A 23,780-nucleotide genomic window follows, 5' to 3' on the forward strand; every position below is an offset into this window, starting at 1 on the left:
TCTATTGACGCTTTTGTCAGTAGAGAGGCCTCGGTGACTTATTAGTATAACTAACATACTGACATTAGCCAAAATACAGTTCAGTATTATAGTGAAACCACTATGCACATTCATAAAGAGATATTATGTATTTTTAACAATATATTTAATATTGTGAAAGGTGCCAGATTAATAGTACAGGTGATTGAAACCCTTACACACGAAATACCTAGCCTGGCCAGCAGCACTGCCACCATTTTCACATTATCCTACCAATACACTTCAAGCTGAACTCCTACAGGCAAGAGAGCTGCTACTAAGCCAGTTCTAGACCTTACTTAACAATCTGTACCATCAGAACTGAAAAGAACAACTTGCTTGAGAAGTTACTATATAGCAAATAGCTTTTGGTCACTACCACAGTAAGTTTTACCAGAGCCTGAGGCACACCACTGCCTAAGTAGCCTCTGCCATTCTATCCCTTGAGGGTATGCTTCAATTAGATTTCTGTGGCAGTGCTTTAATTTAATCAGTTATATTACATATGTTCTCTGTAATAGTTCAGTTCCATGTACCCTACCCCCCCTAATTAATATTCCTTTGTCTCCCTCACATGAGTTATTTTTAGCCTGCACCTGCACCTGTTACGTAACTTTCAGTTATGTGTCTGTCACCCTTCCCGCCTTTGTAAATCCCCTCCTACCCTCTCCTGATTAGTCCACGATATGTTTCCCCACCCCTGGGTCCCTCAGCAACTGCCCCTGGTTGGCTAGTGATAGCCAACCACTCCCCTTGCTCCTCCCAGCTAGCCCCTGACAAAAACTCACTGCACCCTCCCTTCCTCGGTCAGTTCTGGGCTGAGGAGGTGTTTTCAATAAACCCTCTGTTCGCTCAGGACTGACTCCTCCTTTCATTCCACTGCCTGCCGCTTTCACATCGCTTGCAAGAGTCCCTCAGGGAAGAGAACCCAAGGGAGTCAGCCCTGCCTGCGCTGCTTGCAGGCTGACCCCACTGAACGCCTGTTGCCGCGCCTGGGCTTGCCGGGGACAGAGTCGGTGGACTCTGGTGGGCACCGCGACAGATTTCATATTAATTTAGGGGATTAGGTCTGAACATGAAGTGAATATATTTTTTGGTAGGTTACCATATCTAGAAATAAGTAAGAGAAATAAAAAGAACATAAATACCTCAGAACTTTCCAAGAATTGTCTCAAATCTGGATCCTGTAGCAAGGTTGGGTGCTTTACTGTTCGTTGTAGATACCTACGATTTTAAAAATTAAAGTATCAGCTAACAGAACAGATTTCAGGTGCCTGACTAACATACTGCAGTGCCATTCACTCCATACCACAACAGAACACACTAAAGGTTAGGTAGTGTTTCACAACAGTTTGTTTACACCAGAAAATCCTTAAGGTGGGGCCTGCCAAATCTATATGTTGTGGTAAAATAATATACTTCTTATTTTAAACAGCTGAGTGAAGGAAGACCTACTCTTTTATTAACCAGCCAGAAAAAAATAAGCTTGTTTAAACATTTTTGTACAGTGCAGTGGACAGACTTTTTGCTACTTCTGGCTGATTTATTTTAGAATTATATGAAATCTTGGACAAGTGAGTTAATTCTGGTCTAGGTATAAACTATTTATATGTTGGATAGACTAGTCTTCAATCAATTTAGATCTAAAAAAAGTCATACACACACACAAGTAAAATTCAATGCAAGTCCTTCCTTTTTTTTTCCCTGCACTTCTACCTAGACTCAAGAGTAATTTTTTATCCTCCCTCCATTAGGTATGATCACCAGACCATAATTTGTTTTTTTCCTGAAGAAGGTAAGGATTGTAGTAAAACTATTTTACACATCAGACTGCTCAACATTTTTCCTTGTTCCATACTACATACGAAGTAAAGTCAAGGATAACATAGGAGAATATCAGGGATAGGACCCTTCCATGAAAAAGATACTTGAACAGTATCATCTGTGTATAAGTGCTGGGTGACAGAGATACAATGTCTCTTATGCCAAAATTCAGCAAGTCACATCAGTGTCATCAGTGCACATCATCAGAATCCCATTTTACTTTAAAGTGATTGAAGGTCTTTTCACCCACCTTCCTTCTACCCAACAGCTGATTTGCTATGGAACAAATACATTGCTGTAAGAGTTTTAATTCCTTCAACTCAAAATGTCTACAGAAGCTGGTAATGGTAATTTTACTTACTGAGCCTCTGCAATCCTAACTTTAAGTCTGAAACAAGTTAGCTAGAATTATTTTCATGAATAGGGCTACTCCTCCTGTTATTAATGGGAATTATTTGATTTCTACAAAAATTTGACAATTGTATAGTCTCCAGAATTCATTTAAGTACAGATCACCAGTGTTGTAATTACAGAACCAATACAGAATACTACAAGTAATTCTGCGCCTAAATAAATTTTAGTTAGATACATACATTACCTTTCTAGAGCTGCTCTTCTTTTCTCTACAAACTCAGTAGATGAAGAATCCTCTTTGCCTACTTTAACCTTGGTCATGCCTTGAAGGAAAAAGCATCATATTGATTTTATCACAGATAAATCATTAACATAACTGATGTGATTAGAATATAAGGCTCACATAAGTTTACATATTTAAATCAAATTATAATGAAAACACTACATAGGAACATAAAAAAATCAACACTGCATGCTGCACGGTTTTGTGAAAGTAGCTCTGTGAAATACTGTTTCCTGTAACGTATTAATTGTGACTAATAGGTAAAACTTAATTTGCATTTATGAAAACAATCTAAATGCTGATCAGAGTTTTACTGGCAGCTCATGTCCAGAAAAAGAAAAGTTAGCCGTATAAAGCAGAATACAAAAATGTCCTCAGGTTATAAGCCTATAAGCCTATTCACTGGTAAGCTTATTACCTTTTCTTTGATTCTACTGTTTTTTCTTTTAAGTTCTAAAACTAATAGTTTTTTAATTAACTAACACAAAGTAACAAGTTCTGAAAATTTTGAACTGAACTGCATGGCGAATAAAATCAGCAGAATAAATGTATGCAGCCTTACAGTGCTTCCTCTGACCAAGACAAGGGTGGCTACCAGTCATTGATGTGTCATGGCACGGGAAATAGATTCAACATCAGCAACAGAAGAACTCTATAATGGTCAGACTGAAATCACTATTTTTCATGCTAAAGATCTAAACTCATAGCTTAGCAACCTGAGTCCCATCAAAAACCATGAAACACTGGACATCAATAATTATTCTTATTTCCTAAAAACCAGGAAAGATATTTTATTATACAGTCCAGCCATCTGATTTCTAGCTGCAGTATATTTCTTACCTGTTACTTTTGTGTTTCTTCAGCTAAAAGTTTTGAGATTCTGACTATGTACTCACTGATCTGTCAGGTCAACACTTCCCTAAGTTCCTCACCCAATCTCCCTTCTGGACTTAGAAATTTCACACAGTAATCCCTAGAGGAGACAAGCAGCAAAGCCTTACAGGAACAAGAAGAAACCCGTAACCTCTCGGCAAAGCCTTAGTTTTTTCCCTCCTCCGCAACATGATAAAAATAAATCTGATAAAGATTTTTTTTCCAAAAGTATTCTATACAGTGTGTTGTAACTAAATCCATAAATTTGTCAGTAAAATTGAGTATGTCTCCAAATACAAGGATTAAAGTATTCAAGGGAAGTTGAGGTAATTAACATGCCTCATCTTTCTACATTACAATATTACTATACAATAATATTTTACTGCAGAAAGGAGGAAATCCTGTGGCCTAATACAAAAGAGCCTTCAAAGTTGAACTTTGAACAGAAGTTCATAGAGAAAAACTGAATACACAAACCCTGTAATAACAACAGCTATTTCTAAATATCTTGTCAGATTTCTGTCTCTGCTAATATAAGCCTATTTAAATGCAAGTACGAAGACTGTTTCTGTAGACCAAACACTCTTCTAACCCTTCACAGGGAAAAATCCATGACATAACAGATTATTTTCTTTAAAAATGAAAACATGATTTTCATACACACTTAGGTAAGTAGTGAGGTACCTTAATGAACGTTCAACTCCAGTTCACAATTGACTCATTTTTATCCTGTTGCTCCTTTTTCAGTAATTCACAGGCTTGAATTCATAGCTAAGATCTAAAAATCCAGCCCCTACCACTCATCAGCACAACAAAACAAGCTTAGAACCCGAGGTGTTACCAACAGTGTAACAGAATCAACAGACCAGAGACTTTTTTACAACACACACTGCATAACACCGAATGTATAACATTATGTATTAAGACTTTAAACATAAACATGCATACCATAAAGACTGTGTCATTTCACTTTCAGCTGTTTTGTCAGCTCTCTGCTTTAAGATGCATTATTTCAAAACAGACTAGAATTAATTCCTTTTTTCTCCAGAAATGGAGATGCATTGACTACATGCTCTTGAACAGAACTAAGTAACACTTGTGAAGTTCAACTTTAAAGATGGAGTTTCATGCTCTTCTGAAAATACTCTACAGAGTCTGAGTTTTCCCGACCTACCTTGTAGTTTAAAGTCTCTACACAAGGCTTTGAAGGGCCAGCCAGTGCTTGCTTGCACTGCAGTTAAGTCCCACTATTTTACCATCTTCCAGGGGCATCAATTTCTATGCTGGTTTTGTTCAAGTGGTAGCTGAAATCCAGTCTAAGCTGAATTTGACTGTGATGCAAGCATTACATTTTCATGTAAATGCACACTGTCATAAATGCCTTAAAAGTTGTATCATCCAAAGGACATGATCAGAAGCCTCATTCCATTTCCATAAGTCCTGTTAGTATTTGGAATTGAACTTATTTTTGTTACAGGAAAAACTGATTATTATAGCCTTACCCATAACTTTCAAGAATTACCAAAAATTCGGGTCAAATTTTCAGTCTCACAGGCTTAAAAACACAGTGCTTTTCCAGAAAAGTAAAATCATTAATTTTCCAAGCCTCCTGCTGCCTTTGTCTACTAAGTCTACCAACTCCTGCTTACATGAAAAACTGCTGCTCTGATTATCTTTATAGACTAAACCACTGAAAAGAAATCCTGCCATTGCCTACATATCAAACAACATTCTAGATTCAAACCACTTATTTATATGAGTAACACAAAAGTCTTTAACAGGCTTTACTGTTTTAAATATTTACCTATTTTGAAAGAACCTCTCCTACTTAAGAGATCACAAAACTGAAATTGTTTTAATGCACCAGGCATGCTTCTTAGTTCACAGAGAAAAGATCTGATCCTTTAGGGCATTCAAGTCAAAAGTTGTTTTCTGCACTAAAACCTTGCACAATTTATGAGAGGTTTTGCATTCACCATGATCAAAAGAAATAAACAAGTATTAGAGATCCGGAATATGTATGAAGCTCTATATATTGCAGGCAATTGATAACAGTTCAACTTAAAAATAAACTTTGACATCCTTGTTTTCTTTCATAGACTAATCAGCTCTTAAAGGGCAACAGCAAAGAAAGAATCATAGATAAGAAACAAAAGGCCATGCACTAAGAGATATTCTCCTCATTATCAACACTCGTCTGAGTTAGGAAAAGGCCATTACATATCTTTCCAATTTAACATGCACTATTTGAAAATACAAAACACGAAGAATATTTGAATCACCTGAGAAGAAGCAAGCACTGTTCCTGCAGAAGAGTAATTTGTAGTTGACATTTAAGCATCACCTTATTGGAACTGCACTTACCTACAATACTTTTTTCTGGAGCTGGAGGCACAATATAACCAATATGCATGTATTTTGTTGCTAATTTGCTGTGCAGGCCAAGAAAATCACTGAATCTTCTTTTAACAGAGAATTCATTTTTGTGGAATATTGAAAGTGAAGTCTTAAAAAAAATAAAATTGTTATGAATTACTGATCCATCTCAGCTACAATACGAAGTATTCACAAAATTTCGTTGCATTACCTACCTTTGTTGTTACTCTGTATGCCATATAAGCATTCATGCCATCTCCTGTAAGAAAATTAAAATACTTATCCCAGGGCAAAGTAGTGTAACTTGTCATACTTTTTAGTCCAAAATATATAATAAATAGATTTCCATTTAGATACTAAAAATTGCCAAAGGAAAACTAAAGAGGAAATCGTGCTAAAATCTAAGAATAGTCTTCAAGGAATAAGACAGTCTACCACCTGAATTTCTAGGCTCAAGGAACTTACCAACTTTCTCTGGATCTGATACATTGATTTCTATACCAAACAAATCCCCATTTGCTTCCTCTTCAATCTAGGAAAAAGATGTACCCCATTTAACAAGGTAAAAGACATCCATATTATGTATGATTACAAGGATAAGGATATAAAGGAAGAAGGAGAAAAAGTATTTTGTGTAATTATGAAACATTTCCAGTCTCCAATGTTAATATACTTTCTAACACTGACTGTGATTGCAACCAAAGTTCTTGTGGTGAACTTGGTAGTGCTAAGTTTACAGTTGGATTCAATGATTCTAAAAGTCTTTTCCAAACTAAATGGTCCTGTGATTTCAGTTTTAAGCCCTACTGCAAAAGCTTTCAGTACAGCAGACTTGGGGGCTGTTCACTGTAACACTCACAAGGCCGGCAGACATTATGGTTTACAACCACTCTCATTTGCAGTGCTTCAATATGCCTCTAATCAAAGGACAGACATTCCTTTTCATTAATAGTATCTGTAGCTGAAAAGTTTGGGAAGGGAAAAGCAACAGATAAAAAAATTTCTGATACTTGTCTGAGTTCTATTCTTCCAGAATTTCATAATCTTTCGTGTACTATACCTAAGTTTGATAAAAAGAGAGATCTTAAGAAATGCCCTGGCAGAAGGGACAGTACCAGAGCTGAAAGGGGCAAAATCAAAAGCTATCATGTGGTGATATCTGGGCAAGTAGGCATTACTGAGCCACAGGTAGGTCTTGTTTGCAAAGTCTACTAAGAGAACTCAGGGAGAGCTCTCTCAGAACGAATGGCATTCAGCAATGTCCATGCTTTCACAGGAACATCAAATGTAAATAGTATGTTATGACTTCAATTACACTCAGCTGTTTGCCAGCACGTTAATGCTAAAAACTGCTTGTTCAATTTCCCCCATCAGGAATAGCTTCAGAAATACAAGCTGAAACTGTAACATTATAGTTAAAATTATTTTATATTAATAACATTTTTCCTGTACCAAGTTCACAGCTTACTCCTACACACACTTTTAAAACATCTATTCTGAAGGAACAGAACTTCTTACTCCTAACACAATGTATCTAAAATATAATCACCTCAGTAGTAAACTCTTACAGTATCACACTAAACTTCTTTTGCAAAACAAACAGTAAGGTATAATGCCCCACATCAACATTTAGGAACTGTCATTTTAAAACAAGATAAAATTGAAAAATCAAAATGAAATATTTACATAGTTTAGAAGTTTACACCATACCTCTTCCCTGGATCTATCAAAAATCACTGGAGCTGTTATGCTTTTTGATTCCATTCTGGGAGCTATTAATGTAGTAGGTGTTACAGGAGTGACTGCAGGAGTAGGTTCTGGTGAAAGTATTGGATCCCTCTCCGGACTGTCCAATGAAACTTCTTCTGTTGCTTCTAGACAAACATTTTGAGTTAGCAACAAATTTCTCATGCAACAGAGATGGATATGCATCACAAAGACAACAGACATGCACAATAAGGAATGATGATCAAATAAATTGCACCCATTTGTGCAGCATAGCTTTTTCCAATACATAGCTAAAACCAGATATGACATTTGGGCTTGTAGTACAGAATGGGTTAAATTAAGATCAACATTGCCTTTTTTTAAATACTGTTCAGTAAAGAGTCTTCTAAAGTAGTAACATGCCACAAATCTTCTATTTCTGTAAGACATATTGTGAACACTAATTAGGTTTTTTACCACAGAAGTAGCCCCTTTTCATCACCTGTTTCACACTCTGAACAATAGCTCATTTAGTCATATGGGCTGGTAACTAAGGAGAGCAAGCCATAAAAAAATGAAGCTACTCAACTATTCACACACCCCCACTTCTGCCAAATAGCCCACAAACTGTAAAATAGCATTATTAGAAGATGAGACATCAAGATTATCTTTGGTTTCTATCTCCATTCTCTTTGGGGCTTAAAACAGCTCACTAGAAACTGATTACTTCATTTAGACTATGGACAATTCACCTACCTTTAAAGACCTAGTGAGACAAATCTCACTAACTGGTTTTGACCACTTGCAAACTACACTTTTCCTGGGTATACAGAAGTTCCTGTTCTAGCTCAAATACATGAACAATGCTGCCTTCTCATTACACAAGCATTTTCAAGAATTCCAGTTTCTTAAACTAGACTTTTTTGGGTGGTACTTACCAAACAGGTAAAAAGTCTAAACTAAACCAGACATTCATTCTGGCTTAAGGCTAACAAACTTTACTGTCATCATTTCATTCTGGAGCATATCACAAAATTGCTGAGTTTGGAAAGGACTTTTGAAACCATCTCATCTAACCTCTCTACTCAAGCAGAGCTCTAGCTAGAGCAAGCTAAACTGGACCACATCCAGATGAATTTTGAGCATTTCCAAGCAGGAGAATCCATCTCTTCCTTGGATAACTTGTGCCAGTGCTTGACCACTCTCATCAACAAGAAAAAAAACCCCAAAAGGCAACATCACCCCTAACCCCCACCAAAGACAAACAAAACCGGAAGATTTGTCTTATGTATTATCTAGCTTTCAGTGTGTAGCCATTACCTCCTGTTCTGTCAGTGGGCATTACTGAGGAGTCAGACTCCCTTTTCTCCATTCTCTACACCATACAGTATTTATACATACCATGGAATCCTCCCCACCCCAAGCCCCTACTCCAGGATGAACAGCAATAGCTTTCTCAGTCTCTTATGCCATAAATTTTATGGCCTCAACCATTTTCATGGCCCTGACTTGGAGTCACTCCCATCTGTCTATGTCTCCCTTGTATTAGCTCAGACCTGGACTCAGCACTCCAGGTGTGGCTTCTGAAGGTCTGAGCCAAGGGGAATAATCAATTCCCCCAGCCTGCTAGCATTGCTTTTCCTAATTTCCAGTTACAGATTTTCATAATATTTTCAAACTAAAGTTAAAACCAAGCACCTCCTTATATTCCCCATTTTTAATATGAACAAAGAATCTAAAGCCTTTCTTTGAAAATAATTATTTTCATAGCATTGCTTTATTCTTACTGCTAAATCTTAAAGAACATAAGCATCTGCTAATGCTTCTTTTCCTCAAATGCCACAGGAAGGACACTGCATCTTAAATCAATAAGGAATTTTAAATCAAAACCTAAGATCAGGTGGGAAGTCATGCTGAGGCAGTTGCAAAGGAGATTTTAGATTGGCAGAACAGCAACATTTCAACAAGAGGCAGTTCTCTTCTTTGGTGGCTAACAGCATTCAACGTATATGTTATACAAATGAGTATTTCACACAAACATTTCTCAGAAAAATATGCACATACATATGTAACACAGTATACTATACACAAGATGAAATGTAAAATATAAAATATTTATGAAATAAAGCAAATGCACTTCCTTTTTTTCTATCACTAGTTGTATTCCAGCACATTCAGGAAACAAACCATTAAACACCACTATGTATTTCTCTGTATCTTCATATTTTAGACAGGTTTATAAAACAAATCGCTAAACAATTCAAAGCACACAGGTTTCTCACTTTCATTATCTGAGAACACAGTCCTCTTATTCTAACGTATAACTTAATGAAAAAACCTGTGAATTTAATGTAAGAAAGCAGCACTTCTATCAGATGAAACAGAAGCACACTTCTCCTCCAGGACTCCTCTTTTTCAGAATTGTATCCACAAACCCATTAGTCTCATGCAGTGATCTAGGTTGTGTATCAAATGAATTCCAAGCAGGATTAGCAAATTTTTAAAGCTGCTGCCTGGTGTTTCTTTTTTTTATTTTCCTGAAGGAACTTACCCAGAGAAAACAGTATCTGTTTGTTTGACAGCAGTAAGCCAGTTATTTTAGGAAAAAAATGAGAATTTATGCCATTCTTCCTCTTGTTACCTCTCACCCCAGGTTTGACATGCCTCCAGACATTATGCAAATCTAGAAGCCTGACATGGAAAAGATATGGAAGGGGATAAAGGGACTGGGTTGGACAGGAAGAAAGTTATTGCACTTTTTGTTTAAAACAAAAATATTCAAGGATTCTGAAAGGAAAAAGAAGCATCAGCTTTACGTAAAACATCAGGCTCTTACTTCTTGCTATTTTTCCCCCTTAGAACAGCAGTCTTCCAGTAGTACATGAGCTGAAGATCTGTTTCTCACAAAATAGGTTTCTTCTGATGAACTCTGGCATTTATGCTTTTTACATACATCCTTTTACTTTGAGTCATCAGATGACATGATGAGATTAAAAGGTTTTATCTATAATTCTTCTGCTTGTTTTGCAGGTGTTTTTTTTTTTTCCCATGGAAACATTAATTTAGTAGGCTTCCCAGTAGATGAAACTGTGAAACTAGAAACTATGGTACTTTGAGAAACATTTGCTTGATCTATTCATTTTAGATCTCCACCTGAAAACTTAGCATGAAGCTGTGGTTTTGCGGTGTAGTTTATTCTTGGTTTTTGGGTTTTGAGAGGTTTTGTGTGCTTGTGTGGGTTTTGTTTGGTTTTTAAAGTATTCATTATCATTATTAGAATGAAAAATGGAATCTAGATGTCTTCTTATTCAGGACAGTTCTCAAGAGCTTTCGTTCTGAAAGAGGCAAGAAACTGCTCTGTCCGACTTTTACGAGGAAAACATTGAGATCCAACACATAACATCAGCTGTGGAAGTTACCAGAACATATTATGTTCTCCCACCAATCTAATAGAGTAGACTCCTACACATAAATCCATAAACAGTCTTTGTTAGGGAAAACTGTAAAGTTGCTTAGCTCCAAAAGAACATGAAGACATGTCATTCTGTAGAAGATGTAGAAGACAACTACATATGCTTAATTAACATTCTACAGTCAAACACAACACGTTTCTATCAACACTCAAGCATGGGGCTTAATCTCAGCATTACACAGAGCTTACTTCTTTATTTTTCATCAGCAGTTTTTTGTGAAATATCATCTTAGAAAATACAAGTTTGCAATTCCTCAGCAGCAGCTCACTTCAGCCTCAAGTTATTTTTACTAGTCACACTTGCAAATGTCAGACTGTTAGCATTCTGACATAGCTTGAATGATTAAATTGGCTTATTATCTTTGAAAGTTTGCCCATGTGAACATACAAATTTGGCAGTAAACCTAAGCAGAAGCTGTTATGCAGAACAGAGGACTTCTCTGGGCACAGCAATATTTCAGACACTTAATTGAAATGACTGTAAGAACTACTACACCAAAGTCATAGCCCATAGTCCCTACTGTTGTATCAGCAGTACTAAGCATAACCTTAATGAGAACAGAAATAGTTTTAACACAACAGTCAGACATTAATATGACCACCTCCTGACTTCAAAACTGTAGGTTCACATGCTTTTGTGCATTTATTTCTTACAAAATAACTGAACAAGCAGATTCTAAAAAGCAACAAGGCATAACTTTTCATATCAGACACATTACATGACAACAGCCTGACAGACATCATCAGCTAGAAGCTTTTCTGTCCAGATGGGCCTGAAAAACACATATTGTCTGGATCAGGAAATTATCACCTCCTTTTCTGTCTCAAATCCCAAGGGAAAAAAAAACCTAAAGGGAAAAGAAAACCCACAAAAACCAAACAACACAAACCCCCACCAAACAAAAAAAACCAACCCAACAAAAACAAACATCACCCCAGCCCCCAGCACAGTGACTTCTCCTCAGGACACAATAGCTAAACACTCCCATAATATAATCCATTCCCAAACACATTTCAGAGCTGAAAAAACAAAATAACAGTAATCTTTTACCTGACAGAGGAGCAGAAAAATTACAGTTTTCCACTTTTTTGAAGAAGGTGACAGAACACTTTTAAAACTTCACAGATGAGTTCACCTTTTAGTGCTCTTTTATGAGCACCAGAGGCAGAGGGCACAGATCGCTATGCTCTTCATGGGTAGTCCATGTCATTTGTGTCCATATAACTGCATTTGTGCAGCTACACACTGAACTTTGAGCCAACATTTTGGAATACTAGTTCAATATCTAGCTCTTCACAGTACAAGAGCAGGATATTGACAACCAAGTGTTAAGATATATCTCCAAATTCCTGAAGATACACCTAATACTGCCTCATTTGAAGCACTGACCATTATGGTCGCTGCATGTAAGAGCTCTACAAGGTAAAATATAGTAATTCTTCTGGTCAAATAAGCAACAAAGTGACTTTTATTCTAAGGATGAAAGCTTTTAAGTGGGTGTAGCAAGACAGTTTGCTTTGTTACAGAATCAAGACCCACAACAAAGCAATGACATTTACTCATCTCCAATGACAGCAGGAAAACTCATTTCTTCTGTTTTTGAAATCCTGTTTTAACAGTTCAGTTATGAGTTGCCAGAGACAAGGTAATGAATATCTATATTGCACATATTATTCTGTAGCTGCCACAGAAACATAACAGCAAAGAAGTTTTAAGCATAATCAAAAAAGCCTAAACAATTTCCCGGATTCTGTCTGGCATTAAAGCAGTAGAGAAAATTTGTACTGCTTCACCTGCTTTTCCATTAGGTTGCAATATGAGGTGGAACAATGGACAAGTTTTAAGTCTACAATAGCTAGAGAGGCATATAATCACATTTTTTACAAGTCTGAAAAACTATAATTATTTCTGACCCTGAAGAATGGCACTCTCTTCTTTCAGGAGCCACAAACAGGATATCCCGTACATGGATTTTTAAAGTGTCTAGTAATTCAAAATGAAGGAACAACAGAAGTTACAAAGCTGTGGAGCTTCATTTTTTTTTCCTTTCCACTTAAATGTTGCTATGAGCTGTGCCAAGTTAAGAATCTTTGGGATTCCGACATGTCAAAGCAAAACCCTGTCACACTCACTTTTAAATTAAATTCTTCTTTCCTAGAAAGCCAGACTTATGCAATCATGCTGGAAGCAAGAAATTAGGTATCTCATCTTGCTTTCTCACACTGTTTCTATACTGTCTAGCAAAACAGTCCTAAGAAAGAAAAAAATAGTTATATCTGTGACTGCACAGCACTGGAACACAAATTCAAGGCAGGTTTTCAGAATGTCATTCCAGAATGACAGTGACACAAACAGAGAATTTCATTACTTGGGTTCAACTGCATTATACAAACTCCTTGCTTAGAACAGGAAATTGTGAAAAACATACTTTTATGTCATACTTCACAAATCGTCTTTGTTTTTTCCTGTATTTGAGAGTATTAGACTCACTCTCTACTATAAATTGAACTTTAAAAGACCAGTCTCAGCTGACACAGACATGCAGTGTTCATGCCTTCAGTTCAGTGCTGCAATCATTTAAGACAATGTCCTACATGGCAAAATCCAAACTCATTAAATCAATTCTGTGTGTTATTCTCACAGCATTCATTTCAGTTGAAACAATCTGACTGCAAACATTTGTTCCTTCTGTCTGGCTCCCCTCAATATTTACTCCAGTCTCCTGTTTTTTTTTTTCTTGATATTATCCAAAGGAGAATTGGCTTTCTTAAAATGTTCACTCCAGATGGCTCTACGATTATAAAAAGCTGGCTTTATATACTGAAGCTAAATAACCAAATTACTGACTAGTATTAGAAAACTTCACTGCTAAAGTATTTAAGGTCTTCTTAAATTATAACAAAAAACAAATGCAGAAAAAAGTAAGATTACCCCTCTACTCTTTATTCCTTTTTTCTCTTAAAACATTTTCAGGGAAGTGCTAACCTAGTCAATACATTCTAACAGTGTCATGAACAAAATAGTTCAAATACATGGAAATACAAATTATGGAAGTTTAGAACAAATGTAATGGACATGTTTACATATGCATTTATACAAACTAATCTAGAACTAAAGGTTATAAAGTGTCTTTTGGAATTATTACATCAGGTAATCAATGAAGATGAGATGACTGTATTCAAAGCAGACTGTCAGCTGACTAACTCAAACGAAGTACTAGGGAAAATGATAGTATTGAGATGTAACATTCAGAACCATCTTACGCACATAATATATTCCAAATATTACACCTCCTTTCTTGAATAGTTACTGTTCCTGCGACTGTAATTGACAGCAATAATAACCCATGTTAGGATAGCTGAAAACTGATATGAAAGTAGCAACTGTTTTACTAAGCTTTAGAAACATTCTGCTAATAACAGATCACTTATCAGAACTTCTACATCTTTTTCTAAAGCATGCAATACTGTCAACTGCCTGAGACACAACTATGCACTAGGTGAAATGATAGGACTGGCCCATATGCCAGTCTCTCTCTTTATAACTGGAAAAAAGACTGGGGCAGCTTATGCATGATTAGTAAGTAGAGAACAAGAAAGTAACTTAAGTAATGCATTTCCATATGAACAGATTTGAACATTCTGAATCACATAACGTTAAAGACTATTCTTACTGTCAGCAGAACATGTTAGTAGCCAGCTCAATGCTCCCACACCACACACTGACAGTACACACCGAGAAACTTACAAACAAACTTAATTAACAACATTTTTCACAAGAAAAAACTGTACAACCCTGTCAAAGTACTTATAAGGTTTCAATTCTCCCTCTCAGAAAAGCACATTTCTTTCAGTCCAAGGGTGAAAGGGTTTCATGTGCAGGCATAATAGAAGAAAATGGTCATTACCAGCAAAGAGGTCTTCTCTATCACCATCCAGCATGATTTTTGCTGGCTTTGGACCATTGGAGTTTGTGCTGAGGTCTTCTGCAGGAAGACTTGCTGGCTCTGGAGATGAAGGACTTGACTGTTTTAAAAAAAAAGTGAATAATTAGAAGAGAATGAGTTGCCACGTGTGAGTATATAAGAATTATTGCAACATTCTTTCATTGCAAAGAAGCAAAAGAAGATGTACAAAAAGGAAAACAGTCAGCTATTTCCATTTCCCATTCCTAGCACAGCAACAATGAGTAAAAGATAGGAGCTAGCCAACAGCTCTTTTAATTTCTTTGTTTGAAAGAAAAAAGAGTCAACAATTTCTTCAGGTTTAATTAATGTGGAACAAAAGCTGCTACAGAATTATTTAGAATAAGTTTATTAGTAATACCAAATGTAATTTGATAATTAGATTCCTCTTGGAAAGGCTTGGATTTAAATCTGGATTTGCACATAGCCAAAAATCAATAAAGACATCTCCAAGTGCTCTAGGATTGAAAAGAATGTATGAATGCCATCCAAATAATTCAAGGCTGCTTGGAGCTATAAGAAATTTTGATAGCAGTGCAACAGGATTACTGCCACAGAGGATCAGAGAATCACATTGTACTGTACATGGAAATTGGGCTTGCCACAGATACAATTTTTTAATTCACTGAAGACTAGAATTTTCCCTGTTGAAGACACAAAAACGAAAGCTATATTGAAACTGGGCCACCAAGTGAATAGCTTGCTTACAAAATAAATACACATATAATTGAAAATCAGTGCTTCAGTTCAGAAAAATCTTTCTTGAAAATGTATCAACTCTATTTACTCTTGTAGTACTAGAAAATTTGCAAAACTCACTTCTCACAACTTCATCAAGCATAGCTAGCTAAAGAGTTTTCAACAACAGCATATTTATTAATGGATTCATGAATGCATTAAAAAGATACTAGACGTTTAAGGCTACGCTTCAACGAACACTGTAAACAAGAAAAGATGTTCAAAAAAAGACTGAAAAGTTACTGAAAAGGTCTGACCAGAATGTATTTTTACATTCATAAATGCAGAAGAGCCAAGAGTCATAACAGATATGCCCTCCTTATAACTGGCTTTCTTCCTTCTTCCCCCACTTTATGGTACTGAGCATGCTGTCACATGGTCTGGAACATCCCTTTGGTCAGGTGGGGTCACAGCTGTGTCCCAGCTGTGTCTCCTTCCCAGCCTCTCATGCACTCCCAACTCCCTCACCAGTGTGGAAGTACAAACAGCAGAAAAGGCCTTGGCTCTGTGTAAGCCCAGCTCAGCAATAACAAAAACATCTCTGTGTTACCAGACCTGTGCTCAGCACAAATCCAAAACACAGCCCCACACCAGCCACTGTGAAGAAAATTAACTCTACCCCAGCCAAACTCAGCAGAACCAAAATCTTTTTGGTTGCAACAATGAACTGATCCGTTGAAATGACAGAAGAGATCACATCTCCTTCCTTTTGCCAGAAGCAGCCACTCCCTGAAAAGCCCACATACAACATGGGGAAGCCAGAAACAAACCAAAGTGATGAATAGCAAAAGGAGCAGTCTCTCAAGCTCTTGGCTGGCTACTGCCCTGGAGCCTGTAAAGGACATCAAAGACAAAACACTTATGTATGTAGTGTAGAGTTTATAACCTTGTAGGAACCAGTCCACTAGTCACATCAACACTTCTCATCTCATATGAAATGAATGCCAAAATGACCCCACAGGAAACTGAGTGCTTTGGAGTAAAAAAGGTATATTTGTCCACTCTGAAGACTCTGTGAAGTATCATAAGAAGATAAAACTCCTTTAAATTCTATTACAAGACTTGCAATAATTTATATTAAATGAGCTAGGAAATGCAAGAAAACAACAGAATTTGATGTGCTTCAGTACTTTACAATGGATAGAATCTACACGTTACACATAATAGCTGAAGGTTTTAAGCAATTTCACAACTCAGAAACAGCATACTTCAGAAGAAATGGTCTGTCTCTCCAGCCAGTTTTGTGTAGATGTGCAAGTTCAAAACCCTGTATTCCAACTACAACAGAAGAGCATGGAAATGATTGATTTCTCGATGCTTGAGGTTCAAGAAGTTTCAAATTTTATCAGCAAAAGCAGTTCTTCACTGAAACATCATAGGTACTCATTCCAAATCAGTGTTGCTGCTATTCAGCTTTGAACAGCAACCCATTTACATTTTGATAGACTGGAGTTTTAGGACACAGTGGGAGTCCCACACTGCCACAGATGCGGAATGTGTGTAGGTTTGTGCTTGTCAAGTCATTGCCATGAAAAACAGCTCTAATACAGACAGTCACAGTGAAGAAAAGTCCTCCTGAACCTTTGTTGCACATCACAAGAGAGCCTTCTGCTTTATCACTTAACTATGCTCTTGCTTAATGAATGGTGGAAAACAGCCTTTGGTGAATGCTTACACCTTCAAGCTATTCTCTCAGTCTGTCTTCTCAGTTTTATCTGAAGTAACTCTTTTGGTTACTAATAGTTATTTTTGACTATATCTAGCTTCTAATCACAAAACTATTCCATCAGGCACAAAATTCACTTTGAACACTTAAATCTGATCAACCCCTGGCAAATATGTGCATGCCTAAAGTTACAAGTTAACCAAATGTCAATACAGAGCTAATCTCACTTTAAAGAAAGATACAGATTCCTCTAAGAATGCTATAAATACATGCCACCAAGTCTCTTTCTGTTACTGACCCAGGAAAGATCCTATCCAACTGAACAGTTAAAGAAAGCCAATATTTCTGCACTGGATACCAGGCTCCATAGCTGTAGTTAGTAGAGCAGTTTTCTCCAAATTCCATATGAGAATATTTGCAAAAGGCAGGATTCAAACAGACCTTATGGTCACCTCAGAAAGCTGAAAAGCAAAGCTGACCAGAGGAATATCCCATACCTTGTAAAACCATGCTCAGCAGAGCTATGGCAAAGAAAGAGGACAGAGAGGATACCTGGAGTTACAACATTTGTCTAAGTCACCACGACGCTTCTCTGTTCCTAGAGACGGCTAAATATAGGCATGCCCACAGAAGAAGTGAATAAATTCATTGTATTGATTGCATATGCAACTTTTACTCCACCAATTCTCTTCACTCTGTCCACTGGTCTTCTCATTTTTACCCTTCCAATTCTTCTCTCACACGCCAGGGGAAGTGAAGCATGCTAGATGAAAATAAACTTCAACAAGATGATAAGTGAATAAGGTCCCTACTGCTTCTAATAATCTTTCTGTGGCTCTTCGGTCCTTTTAAACAGCTGTTTTCTCAGACAAGATTAATTAAGAATGGGATTAAATATATTCACTAAGAGTTGTGACTTCATAAGAAAAAGACAATGTGTAAAAGCATCTTAAAAGTTACTCATGGTCTGAACACTGCAGCTTGTTTAAGAGTTTTGCAATGAAGCATAGTTTCTTCTCTTCAAAACGGACGCAGTCCTCAGGGAACTACAAACACCCAGCAAAGCACAGCCTTCATGTATCAAAAACTGAGTTAATAATTTCTAATAATCTGATTATTTTGCACAGCCAGTGGGTCAGAAAGTGCTATCCAGCCTCTCAAAAACCAAAAAATCACCCATACATGCAAACAATATATTAAGCTGTTTCAGTTAGTCTTCTATGGATGAGAGCTAAAAGAAAGGAGCCCAACTTTGCTTTTTCATCTCTACAAAATACAGCTAAAATGGTCGATGAAAATGCCAGTCAAAGGAATTGGTAGTTAGTGCAGTGAAAACCTCTATATCCGACAAGAAATGGAGATGAGACTAACAAAAATGTCATGGTCCAGACAAATAGCATAGCTGCTTAGAATCTTCAAACTTACTCGATGCCAAGGATTCATAAAATGTCACAAACACATCCATTTCCTGAAACATACACAGCTGTGAAATTTCTGAACAAGTCCTGAGCTGAAGGTTTGGTGAAGCCTCCAATAACCAAATACTCAATGGCCAGGACATCCAGGTTTACAAGACAGTCAGGATCTTGTCTTGCTCTTCTTGAAAACAAGTTACTGGTAAGATGGCCCATAGGCCCATTCCAATTTACAGTGTCAATAACAAGCTCAGATTTCTATTCTTTTATTGTTCATTACATCTGGAGGCAATAACCAAGTATTTTACAGCTCCGACTTACAAAGAAATAAGAACAAGATCTTGCATTTTCTGCTGGCTGAAATTATAGCTCTAGATGTTTGGACATCCTCTTTTCTCTTAATAGCAGGGTACCCCCCCCAAACTAGTTCTGCTTGCATGAGCCCCTCCTAGCTTCCTTCAGCCAAAACACAGAAGGCTGACAAAAGGTGGCCATCACAATATTGTCGTTGTTCAGGTTAGCCCAGCTCTTTGTCTGAAATGAAGTTACGGGAGCTCACAAATCACAGCACAGGCAGAGAGAACAGACCCAACGGTAGGACAGGGTTATTTGCAGCAGAAAGGAAGATGACACAAAAAGCCACATTGGAATGAATTTCCATATACTTCCATTACAGCCAGCATTTAACATGAAGGAACGAGACATACATTTTCAGGAGAATCACACCAGCTAACCCTGACTACAGACTTAGTTTTCTAAGATAAAGGTATAGTACAGTATTAGTATTAGTGCTCTCCTCTCTGATATTCCAATGGGAGCTTTACAACTTCCTCAGTAATGGCCACTGTTAAACTTGATGGAGTTCAGCTTAAAGCCCTCTGGGACTTCTGTGGCTATCTAATGTTTTGCCTCATGTGCAAAAACCAAATGGGTATTGCACATCCTTGATATAAACTGATCAACTGGCAATGAGATTATTACATACCCTGCCCTAAATAACAGTCCTTGATAAATTACCATGTCTGCTGCTTACTAATTATTTTCAAGTTCCCCCATGTATTTTTCCATTTAAAAAACCCCCATCAACAAACAGGAGTATGGGAATATAAATACTGTTTGAATGAGTAGGTGGCAGCACAGGTTCCTGTGTTCACATGGCACCTTCACAAAAGACAGACTGGCAACACAGAGATAAGTGAGAAGTTTAGGGAAAATGAAGTAAGAAATGGTGCAACATACATAAACAGGAAAGGTGAAAGAGACACAGACTGGTGCATGGAGGAGGAAGAAGGTAGAAATGGTGAAAATAGAGTAACAAACAGTGAACAAAACATTTTTTCAGAAAATCTAACATATCTTACATATATGTCACCAAATTTGACTTTCATATAGTTGTTTGTGGACCCTTCTAATGGGAGCAAAGGACACAGCAAATTAGCAGTTTGTTGATTAAACTTGTAATAGGGAGTGATTCTTCTCATAACGCACAGCTAACTTCCAGAACTTCTTGTTGTGCAAATCATGGACACTCTTAAAAACAACAAAACCCAACAACAACCCACCGAAATCCATGCACTTGAAATTTCAGCAAGTAGATAAGTCTACCTAGGCCTCAGGAAGACACTGAGCTACAAAAACTTGATACCTAGGAGAGCACTGCAGATGCCAACCAGCACATATACATAATAACCTGCCATATTATTCACATAGAACTCACCACAGATTATTACTGTAAATGTAATTTTGGCTTAAACCACTTACATAATTCATCCTGGCTGTTCTCACTAATGAAAGCTACTCTGGCACCCAAATGGAAATCTCTCAGTAATCTTGAATGTAAGGGAGGCAATTGTCCCGACTCACAATACCGTTAGCACAATAAAAGTAAAATAATCATTCTCACTCTACTACTTATAGGCACTGTGGATACTTGACAAAAAAATGAGCACTCCATCAGCTCAGACAAGTTGCTGCCCAACCTGGTTCCCAGCTCACTGGTCTCTTAAGATCACAGGAAGGAAGAGTTCTCATTTCCTGCCACACGGCAAATATTCAAGTCCTAAAATGTGTTTCCACTGCACCTCAGAAATCCCAGTGTTGCATCTCAGTGAGATCTTTCTAATGCTTTATTTTCTACAATGGAGGAAGCCCAGTTCAAGACACGAAAATTTTTACAATATGCACAGAAGAAGTTAAAACTTCACCTTCTTTCTTCTTCACGTTACAGAAATCAACTTGAAATAAACAATATTCTCCATTTGAAGCCACTGAAGTAACTAAGCCTCCCTGTATTTAAATGCTACATATTTGCCATTTGTAATATACATTGAATATATATTTTGTCAAAAGCAACTTAGCCTGTGTTTTCCAAATGGAGACTTTGTTAATATGGAAGCCATTTGAAAGATGTATTAGAAACCATAACAGCTTTTCCACTGCACAATCAAATTATAGGCAGGAAAGGCACAGCACACATTTTGTGAACTGCAAAGAGAAGGAAAGCAAGATAAAACAGGAAAGGACTGAAATTAATCATGCTAAAAGCAAATGGAGAGCTCCAAAACAAACCAGTTGGCAACCCCTTCAAAGTACCAAAGCCCTCATGTAAGCTGGGTTTGGACCTCAGCCTCTCTTGCCATACTCTCCCTTCTGGTATCAGTAAACAGATACATGATTAACTACAAAAAGCATGACACCCTTCTGTTGTTACTATACAACTCCCACTGCCATTTATAACCAGCTCATCCATGAATATTTACCAGGTTAAAGTAACATTCAAGACAAAAGTTTAACTAGGCCTACATCATGAGACAATCATTCTTCTCTGGACTATGGTGCTCCATGCACTGAATCAACCAATTTATGTTTAAGCTAGTAAGAAGTCCAAAGTCAATTTTCATAACTTCTTCCTTCCAAGTTTGCAGGAAAATCACCAGATTAAGTCACTGCCCTAAATGCTGATATGAAAAAAAAGCTTACTGACACAGCTTTTAAAAGCTTCTCTTTAAGCAAAGAGGCTTCGCCTTTCTACCTAGAGACTCTATCCCAGACAGACTGTGTACACAAACAAAGCAGCACAGTGGAATCGCCAGCCAAAGCAACTGATACAAAGCCCATTTCTTTGGCAGTGTCTGCAGTCAGAGGAGTTTTAGTAACTTTTTTATCTCATGAACTGGACACTAAATCTATCTTATCTCCTGCAGCTTTAGTTCCAGACTACATCAATAAAAACATTGTTTGTGTTACACTGCAGTCTTTTTCAGCGCACTGAAAAAGACTCCAGTAATACACACTGTGTCACACGGAGATGCACAGAAGTCTACTCATGCAATTCTTGTCAACTGCAGATTCACATCATTTCTTATTCCTTCAGTGTATTTTTTTCCACAGATCTTTTCCTACCAATGCACAGATTATGCATCTATAAAAAGAAAGAAAAAAAGAAAGTAGCTTGAGAAAAAGCAAGGGACTTTAAATTACATTTAAAAGCCTCTTTGTATACTGCAGGGTTTTTTGTTAAGGACAGACAACAGCCAGAGCAAAACCAAAGAAACAAACATCAATCCTTTTCTGGAAAGGTCAGGGGCTGAAAACGCTTCAGGAAAAGAGGAATAGAACAATTTTCTTTTTAAATAGGCATCTGTGTACAGGAAGAATAAAGTTCTTCCAGAAGATACTGGCAAGACACGCAGGTGGAACGTGACCACAACAACGTGCCAAAAATGCTGCCACTGTAAGGAATGAACACACAAGCATTTCTCATGTCTCCTCGTGCTTCTTCCCAGCAGGTCCCAGCAGAAGCCCAGCACTGCGTCAGCTGCCTTGGAAGAAACCTCAGGGACAAGTAAGTTTCTGCAAGAACTGCAAACTGAAACGGAGTGAAGCCTCGGAAAGAGGCCAAACAAAGAAAATGGGTCATTATTAATCTACTCCAAGGCTAAGGCGGAGACACACACACCCCCACATTCACAGCCACACACACACACACCCCAGCGAAACTGAAAGGTGAGAATATTCTCCCGGCAGTACAAGAAGAGGGTAAGACAAGAGAAAACGGCAGCGCCTGGGAAAAAAACAAGTTTTGAGCTTCTCTTGGCAGCAAGAGCTCCTTGCCCTCCGTGAGAGAAGCCCCGACAAGCCGAGGCAGAGGTGGCCTGTGGGGCCAAGGCTGGAGGCCAGGTTGCAGGCGCAGCAGCGGGGCGGGGGCCCGGGCAGTACCGAAGTACCGGCGGCCTGACGCTGAGGGAAGGCTACGGGAGGGCAGGGCGCGGTGGCGCCGTGCCGGCCGCGGGGCGCAGGGCGAGCTCTTCTCACCTCCAAGGTGGACACGGTGCTGGTGAAAAGGTCCTCGCCGTCCTCCAGCTCCTCGAGGTCGGCGGCCCGCGTCTCTCCCAGCGGCGGCGGCTCCCGCTCCGCCGCCATCTTCCCCTCCGGCCCGGCCCCCGCGCTCACGTGACCGCCCCACCGCCCCGCCGGCACGTGACCGCGGCGGCCGGGCCGGGCCGGGCTGGGCTGGGCCGGGGGAAGCGTCGGCGTCCTGCCCTCGGCGTGCCACGGCCCCCGCCACGGCCCCGGCCCCTTCCCGAAACCCCGCCACGGCCCCGACCCCTTCCCAAGGCCCCGCCACGGCCCCAGCCCCTTCCCGAGCCCCCGCCACGGCCCCTGCCTCAGGCCGAGCCCCTTCGCACAGCCTTGCCACAGTTACAGTTTTTCCTTGTTTCCTAACAGCTCCATATTTCCTTTATTATATGCAGTCTCAAGTCTACACCGAAGACAAAAGGATTTGTCTTCCCACATCCCTTTCTCTGAGGTCTGTTTCACAGGCACCGATGAGCTTTATCTTCAGGGTGTGATGCCATGATGCCCGTTATACAGGAACTGAGCAGAGATGGAAAAATGTAAACCTAAACTGTTTACTTAGTTGGATACCCTAATCGAGAACACTAGGATTTGTTGGTTTGTGGGTTTTTTTTCACTAGAATACCTAATATTTCAACAGTTTTGTCACCTAGGCAAGAAGCCCCAATATTACAGTACTAGCCTTACCCCCACCCATTTTTAGGAGTAGGCTTTTATTTCTTTCCATCTC

The 23,780-nt window shown here is 38.4% G+C and overlaps 1 protein-coding gene across 2 annotated transcripts in view; it reads right to left on the minus strand.

Moving 5' to 3' along the window:
* Nucleotides 1-23,154, minus strand: part of SNX2 (sorting nexin 2) — a 31,346-nt gene extending 8,192 nt beyond the window's left edge. Inside the window, exons 1-8 of one of the 2 annotated variants that reach the window (XM_063422632.1) lie at nucleotides 23,006-23,154; nucleotides 14,816-14,933; nucleotides 7,439-7,599; nucleotides 6,194-6,260; nucleotides 5,944-5,987; nucleotides 5,717-5,858; nucleotides 2,441-2,519; nucleotides 1,167-1,242 (exon numbers count right to left, since the gene is read on the minus strand). In XM_063422632.1, the coding sequence (XP_063278702.1) occupies nucleotides 1,167-1,242; nucleotides 2,441-2,519; nucleotides 5,717-5,858; nucleotides 5,944-5,987; nucleotides 6,194-6,260; nucleotides 7,439-7,599; nucleotides 14,816-14,933; nucleotides 23,006-23,113 (795 nt within the window). In that variant the 5' untranslated portion in view covers nucleotides 23,114-23,154. Of the gene's footprint in view, nucleotides 1-1,166; nucleotides 1,243-2,440; nucleotides 2,520-5,716; nucleotides 5,859-5,943; nucleotides 5,988-6,193; nucleotides 6,261-7,438; nucleotides 7,603-14,815; nucleotides 14,934-23,005 lie in introns of both variants that reach the window. The other variant, XM_063422631.1, reaches the window with a different exon arrangement.
* Between the last annotated feature and the right edge of the window lie 626 nt (nucleotides 23,155-23,780).

Source organism: Prinia subflava, chromosome Z (genome assembly GCF_021018805.1).
Source record: "Prinia subflava isolate CZ2003 ecotype Zambia chromosome Z, Cam_Psub_1.2, whole genome shotgun sequence".
NCBI lineage: Eukaryota > Metazoa > Chordata > Aves > Passeriformes > Cisticolidae > Prinia > Prinia subflava.